Genomic DNA, 7,500 nt, shown 5'->3' with positions numbered 1-7,500 from the left:
ACCACAGCTCTCGTTATCGGTAAGGGCAGAAATTACTCAGCTGTTTGTAATTTCATTAAATCGGTATGGGACACACCGAACTCCTTTGGGTTTGAGATAAGGCAGGAGCCCATGAGTAGGAGTTCACCTCTCCCATAAAAACCCTATGAGGCAACCTTTGCGGGTATCCCTCTATTTTTAGAACGCCTCGAGTTCTTCGGCTCTGCACGCATTGTTTATAATGGCCAATCAGAATAAAGGTATCGTCAAGCGAGGACAAAAATGTATGCAAATGCATGCAAATGTGCGTTTCCTGCTGAAGGGTTAGTTTTAAAAATAGAAAGAAACGCGCAAAGGTTGACTCAAGGATATAGTGCATAGAGAGGCTCCTAGTCATGGGCTCCTGCCAATGAGGAGGAAAACCAAAACCAATCGCGACTTTTGCCCGCGATTTTTCCCGCGCTTTGAGCAAGTTACATGGAATTGCAACGAATTTGGATTGGTTCGTTGGGCTGTATCTGGAGATGCGCAGAACGTATGCGCAATAACAGTAGTAGGCACCGTCCTTAAAAACGCCATGTAAGGCCATTCTTTTATCGGTAAGCAAAGGCTTTTTTGTTATCAAAATTGAGCCACATTTCGTGATACGTGACCAATGCTTTCTGATTAAGAGGAAGTTCGCTTGACTACCGGAAATGGTTTGGATTACCATAGAGTGCTTTTCACGTGACGTCACGGCGGCCATGTTGGTGTCCCCAACTAATCCTCCGGGAATTGAGCTCTATTATCATGCAAACGTTTTCTTTTGTTTCGATGGAAAAGCAAGGTTACTGATCACGTGAGTGAAAACACTCAATACTGTACATGTTGACTGTGTAAGTTGCCACGTGAGTAAGGGCTTGCTCACCGACTTGCATTGTATACTTGACAGATTGGTATTGTAGGTCGCACTGGAGCTGGCAAATCCACGCTGACGTTAGCTTTATTCCGTATCCTGGAGAGAACTGGAGGAAGGATTGTGATAGATGGAATTGATATCGCTCAGATTGGACTCCAGGATCTGCGGTCAAGGTTAACCATAATCCCACAGGTAATAACATAGACACTTAAAGCATGCACAATCGAAGTAGATGACGATTTAACGTAAATCTAGAAAGAATATGTGTGAGGAAGAAATTTTCTAAGTTACTTTGCAAGGCTCCGCAAAGAAGGGGCTTTTGGATTTGCGAACATTCCTCTCTGTAATTTCCATTGCTAGTAAAAAAAATAGAAGCGTATCACTTGCAGGTGGCATCCAGGTAACAATTTAAAAGAAGTTTTTGAAGAGAACAAGAGGGTTGTGTTAGCAAGAGAGTACCGCATATTGATTTATTCCACCACATCCTTCACATTCTGTTATTGTGTCCCCGCAGGAACCCGTGCTGTTTTCTGGCTCTCTTCGAATGAACTTGGATCCGTTTGATAAACACTCTGATGAAGAGCTGTGGAATGTGCTGGAAGTCAGCCATTTGAGAAAATTTGTCTCGGGTTTGAATGGAGGCCTGATGTACCCAGTAGCTGAGGGAGGAGAAAATCTTAGGTATTCAGAATCACAGGGTCCCATGTCACATCATTATTATTATTATCATTGTCGTCGTCACTGTAATTGTCGTCATCATCATTATCATCACCCTCATCGCCGTTCAGTTGTTAGTTTTCAGCATGCGCATTAGATTTAGAGGAAGAGTTTTCTTAAGTGCGCATGATTAGAACGCAATCCTTTTAAGGTCGTGACACATTACGTGACACGTTACGTGGCAATACGTGACAACCTCAGTGTTAACCCGCTTTGGCAGATAAGCAGGATAAACAACACTGTTTAGGTAGAGCGTAACTGCTGATTTAGGCGCTGATCATTGATTAGGGTTAATCGCTGACTCGAAATGGTTAGCTTTCATAAATTGTTTTCGTGACACTCTCCTTTTGACTCTATTTTCTTAGTGTCGGTCAGCGGCAGTTGATGTGCTTAGCGCGCGCGCTGCTCCGTAAAACCAAAGTTCTCGTCCTTGATGAAGCCACGGCTGCGGTTGATCTGGAAACTGATGAACTCATTCAACAGACGATACGGCGTGAGTTTGCAGACCGCACGGTGCTCACCATTGCTCACAGGCTCAATACCATCATGGATTACGATCGGTTAGTGTCTGTTACTTCTTTTTGGGTCAATGGTGTTTGCAAAAGGTCGGTTAGTCTAAGTGGAAATCGGGCACATAATCGCGGATTTACGAAGCATCTGGCGTTTAGAACCCGTCCCTACATCCAGGGTGATCTCGATGTATATATGTTTTGATCTCATGACTTATACTTCTCGGCCAATTCGACGAGATCACAAACTTGAATTTTGCATTGTTCTCTCGATTTGTGTGCATCATTGGTAGAAGATGAATATCTAACAATTGGATGTAAGATGTAAATAGGGAAGCGATTAACCCCGACTTAGCTTTAACCAATCTCATCCAATTTTCCAAACCAACCTGTGCAATCAGTTTTCCATATAGGGAAGATATCGGTTTACAAACATTTCTTTTGATATAAAAATGTGCCAACCACAGGAACGAAAGAACCTTTGTTTCAACCGCCAATAAGGCTCTGGTTGGCACATTAATGACTGTATTTGACGTCCACGATATCCTCCCTATAAGGTCATACGGTATAAGAGCTGATAACCGAGTTTGAGTGAACCAATCAGAACACTACAAAATGCAATATCACGTATTGGAAGTTTTTATGAAAACATATACTGTATACCGTCAACCCAACCCTACCCGCAATCCCACACTCGCACCAGTCTTTTCAAAGTTTTTGTCGTGAGGAATTCAGGAAAAGGAAACACGGAATAGTCATCAGTTGTGTTGTTTTACTCGAAAAGGATCTTTCCTCTTGTTTAGCACTTTTTCCTCCTTGGTGTTCTATGCAAAATTGATGTGGTTTTTCGTTTTATTTTTCTTCTCGTCAATAGACCATATTCGTATTCTCAGTATTGGACTGGAACTACAATCAGTGGCAAAAGCCACTCAAAACCTTTCACACGTCAGAAACTAAGCATAACTGTCAAAATTCCACTAAAAGCTTAAGAATGCAAGTCCCCCCTTCCCCCAATCAATGTCGAAATAGACAAGGTAATGTGTGTTCACTGTTGGCAACATTGTTCTGGGGAGGGGGAGGGGGGCAGTTGTTCAAAGTCAGTAAGAAAACCAACTTCAAAGGGCGAGTGTCCCAATACTTTTGCCACTGGTTGTAGCTTGCAATGGAGGCTAATGCTGGGTAATATATTAAAGAGTATTTGCATTTGAAAAGGTTTCCCCTCATTAGCCTCCATTGCAAGCTAGTTCCAGCCCAATACTGAGAATACGAATATGGTCTATTGTGGCGAAGCGATTCAGCTATTTGGGCTCATGCCATTTTCAATGTACACTTTATCATGTTTATCGTATTAATTTTGCTGTCGATTAGCAAAGTGAAGAGATGCAGATTGGAACGTGATTCGGGTTTAGACTACTCCTCTGGCCAGTCCAGTTTTTAAGCACAAATTCCTTAATAGGAACAGAGCGTCTGAAGCTTATCTGAAATCACACCACTGTCTCGTTTTAGGGTCATGGTTCTGGAAAGTGGCTCGATCGTGGAGTTCGACTCGCCAAGCACCCTGTTGGCTCGAAAAGGACAATTCTTTGGCATGGTCCGCGACGCGAGACTCAATGTTTCATCGATAAACTCAGATTGACGATGACAGCTTTGCTCGTGCATTAGCCAATATCAGAAGTACCATAATACTCTTTCTCCCTCCAAAATTTTGTATGAGCTTTGTTTCTAGTTTCTCTTGGGACCCGCATTGTAAGTCCCCAGGGAAAATAATAACAATGCTTATGCAAAATTTTGAAGGGACACGCAAAGAGTATTATGGTATTTTTGATAGTGCCTAATTGACTTGTGAGACAAGTCTCATTTCGCTGCCTTCTTTGGCAGCGAAAATTGTCCAGTGATATCCCAAAGAGGAATTATAGAAGACTATCAAATGATTGGACGAACGATGTAGAAGTTATTAAATAGAGAAAGCTGAGGAATTCGTTGAGTTTTCGATTCGTTTTCGTTACTTCTTCGGCAAAGAAAACTGTATACAGATGGGGAAGCAGGTGGTCTCGCCCAGCAGCCTATTCGCCCGAATTGAAAACCCGTTCGCTGAAAATGAAAGTCCGTTCGCCCTATAGTTATAACCAAACAAGAATTTCAAGTTTATCCCCATACAAAAACAGACTAGCGTAATCTTTCCCTGGATTGGAACACTACGATTATAATAAGTGACATAATCTGTGCTTTTCAGTTCGGGCGAAACGACCACAATTCATATAGCGGACTGTCCTTGGCAACACCCAGCTCAGATGTAACTATCAAGGAAATAGTTATTTTCTTCCTCTAATCTTAGTTAATTTGAAATGTGGAAACAGATGTTGCGTCAAGGCAAAGATACTCATTTAACCTTGGTATTTGAAACGTCACGTAAAAACGCTTTTTGCAAATGTTGTCTTTAAGAACGGAAAACGTTTGATGGTGACAATAAATGTTATTTATGAATTAAAGCATTTCGCTGTGTATTGTGAAGTTATCAGGGATTATTATTCAACACATTGTGACAATGTCCAAATATGGTCATAGCGCGCTTAATATTCGTCGTGCTTACTCAACGTATATCCTGCGATATGCGTAATTTTTGTGTGTCGCGGAGAAAAATGGTAGTTTATCCAGCTTTTTTTTTCTAATAAACGTAGAAAATTGTGCTTTGTCTTCAATGTATTGAGTAATAAAACTATTATCCTGCTCAATCTTGCGGAATATCGCCTGATTTTAGCCAACTCGAACCACGGCCTCGTCGGCTAAGTATCAGGCCATATTCCGCGCGATTTCGCAGAGTAATTGTTACAGTGCGACGCCTTACCGTGGCCACCCATCAAAGTTTTTTACAAGTTGTCGGCCAATCAGGATGTGCGAATTTGATTGACAGTCACCCCTCCTTGCAAAGTTCGCACAGTTGTAAGTTGAACACCGTTGCATGGGTTGTTGAGTTGACGTATTTACACGTAATTGTCAAATGTGAAAGTTCGTTGGGTGGCCACGGTAAGGCGCGTTGCACACTGTAACTGTAATGTAAGAAACGACGACGGCAAAGGCAATGACAATGCCTTTAACTTAAAATCCTATTGGTTAAAAAGAGGGAAAATGATCGTGCTGCCGGCGCATTTTAGTACACTTCTCTCCCGTTGTGCTCAAAGCAACAGCTGGAAGATTCGAATTTAGGGTTTTGACGTCCAGGTGAGCATATAACAACGAATTTTTCGTTGTTTATGAGAAAAACGAAACCGTTAGTATCAACCTAGTTATAAGATACTTGCCCCAAAATCAGTGTACGACGTGAGCAAGATAGAGTAATAGCGCATTTAACCCAAACCGGCCGAAACCGGCCAGATTTAGTATTTTACTCTGTCTAACACAAGATGATTTTACTCGTCAATGGGGAACCCCTGGGAGTCAATGGGTTGATAGAGATATTTGTGGTGACAATTTTGTCGTTACGTTTTTAAACTCTGTTATCGTAATGTAAAAAACTTTAAAGTCTTGGAGACTGACACTTTTTTTTACAACTTAAAGCAAAGAGATCAAAGCGCATTACTAGCATGAAAGAAAAAATCAAATCCTTTATTAAAAAAATTGAGAACCTGATGGCAAATATCTGGTCCGCGCGAATTTTAAATAGTGAAGGTGAAAAGTGAGTGGTCTTTTCTCGTTAAGTTACATTTTCTTTCGCTTGTAAAACTGTATCTCGCGCTGTTTTGTTGTTTCGTTCACAGCAAAAGACCGCGCGCAGCTGCGCGCACACTCAACTAAACGGATATCTAAGATCTACGATGGCGAAAACGCACGTGCTTTTTACACTTACCTGCAATTCTTTTCCTTTCTGCGACGTGAAATGAAGACTCATAGAAAAGCACATCACGGAAAATTGTCTTTTTTTCTAAGCTTCAACAGCGTAGCTAGGTGGTAGAAGTTGAACGAGGTCGGCGTGAATCGAGTACTTGCGAATAGCCTGATCCTGTGCAAGTTACATAATAATATTCTTCCCCACCCCTCCCTCCCGGTCAGATACGAAAAGGCTCGGTTACCTTCGTTCAAACCGAGAATTTTGCTAAGAATTATTTTATTTACGAACTTCGCGTTGTTGGAAAAAACCCGGCTTTTTTGCGGTAGATTCAGTAGTATGCTCACCGAGTTCCACCTTTCGCAATGTTCAATTATCAACGAAACGCAAGTCCAATAAGAGGGAAAGAGGGTTTTTCATTCTCCTGCAGTACTGCTGCTTCGAACCCTCCAATGATTCTTATTGGCTGGTAAGTGTCATTTCGTGGTTTTTATAGGTCAGACGTCGACCGTGCCTTCTTGAATATGTTTAACTCTCTAAAAGGATACCATAATACTTGAAAAGAAACTGGGAAGCATATAAAAAGTTTCGGGACTCTCCTTACAGTTCTAATCAGCCATAGCCCCCTCCTACTAGCTAAATCCCTCCAGCCTACTCCCCTCTGATATCGTTGAATTTAGGGTGCTACAAATGCGCCCATGAAGTCAAAATGGATGGGGTGGGGGGGGGGGGGAAGGGGGTGGAGGCTAAGGTGCTATAAGTCATTGGTACAATGCAAACAGGGTCAATATTTTAGGAAGGTGTCTCAACAACTATCACAGCAGATTGCACTAACTTGAGCCCCCCCATCCAAATGTATGGCCACTTTTGGTAGCTATTTTTAGTATGTGACCAGGCCTACCCAACCAATGAAGGAATGATTTAATGAAGTTAGTGATGTACCACAAAGGACAGACTGCAATGCCAGGAACTGTGACCTACTCTTTACCAATAATGTTTGGGTTCTTTACCATCCTACGGTGTTATGAACGTCCAAGAAGACTAGAGTTTAACCCATTGACCTCTGGGAGTGAGATGCCAGATAATTTTACTTATCAACTGGGGGTTTCCTCGAACGGACGTTTGAGGTGTCAACGAGCCAATCATTTTTGCAGATGCCATTACGAAGCACTTCTCGCTGTGTTATTCAAGATCCTGAGTGTTGCAGGAATTGGACCCACAGCCTCCTGCACTGTAGTCCAGAGCTCGACCAATTTGAACAGTGGCCAGTCTGTGAATCACTATCATCATCATCATCATCATCATCATCATCATCATCAATATTCATGTAATCTGCAAATGGCAGCAAATCCCCTTAAATAAGTTAAAATTAGCCACCTAAAATGTTATGGAGAGTACTTGACGTATATCTTCATGAGTTTGGTTTCTTTCATACCTTTAAGAAAAAAATAGGGAAAAGAACTTAAATAAAGTGTCTTTTAGTGCTGGGGCACTTATTCACTAATTACGAACACTATAAACTGAAATCAACAAATAATTAATGCAAATCAAATTGTTGGTTTTGACACTCTTTT

General features: G+C 41.6%; 2 protein-coding genes across 2 annotated transcripts in view; both read left to right on the top strand.

Moving 5' to 3' along the window:
• The window catches only part of LOC137982748 (multidrug resistance-associated protein 1-like), a 33,363-nt gene extending 28,774 nt beyond the window's left edge, over positions 1-4,589 (top strand). The window contains exons 24-27 of the mRNA XM_068829895.1: positions 911-1,069; positions 1,392-1,558; positions 1,960-2,154; positions 3,610-4,589. Coding sequence (XP_068685996.1) covers positions 911-1,069; positions 1,392-1,558; positions 1,960-2,154; positions 3,610-3,739 — 651 coding nt within the window. The 3' untranslated portion in view covers positions 3,740-4,589. The remainder of the gene's footprint in view (positions 1-910; positions 1,070-1,391; positions 1,559-1,959; positions 2,155-3,609) is intronic.
• A 1,559-nt stretch (positions 4,590-6,148) lies between these two features.
• The window catches only part of LOC137982927 (multidrug resistance-associated protein 1-like), a 26,185-nt gene continuing 24,833 nt past the window's right edge, over positions 6,149-7,500 (top strand). The window contains exon 1 of the mRNA XM_068830091.1: positions 6,149-6,395. The gene's annotated coding sequence lies outside the window, so the exon portion shown is untranslated. The remainder of the gene's footprint in view (positions 6,396-7,500) is intronic.

Source organism: Montipora foliosa, chromosome 13 (assembly GCF_036669935.1).
Source record: "Montipora foliosa isolate CH-2021 chromosome 13, ASM3666993v2, whole genome shotgun sequence".
Classification (NCBI taxonomy): domain Eukaryota; kingdom Metazoa; phylum Cnidaria; class Anthozoa; order Scleractinia; family Acroporidae; genus Montipora; species Montipora foliosa.
Note: the sequence above shows the minus strand (reverse complement) of the source record. Positions and strands in the feature narration are given on the sequence as shown.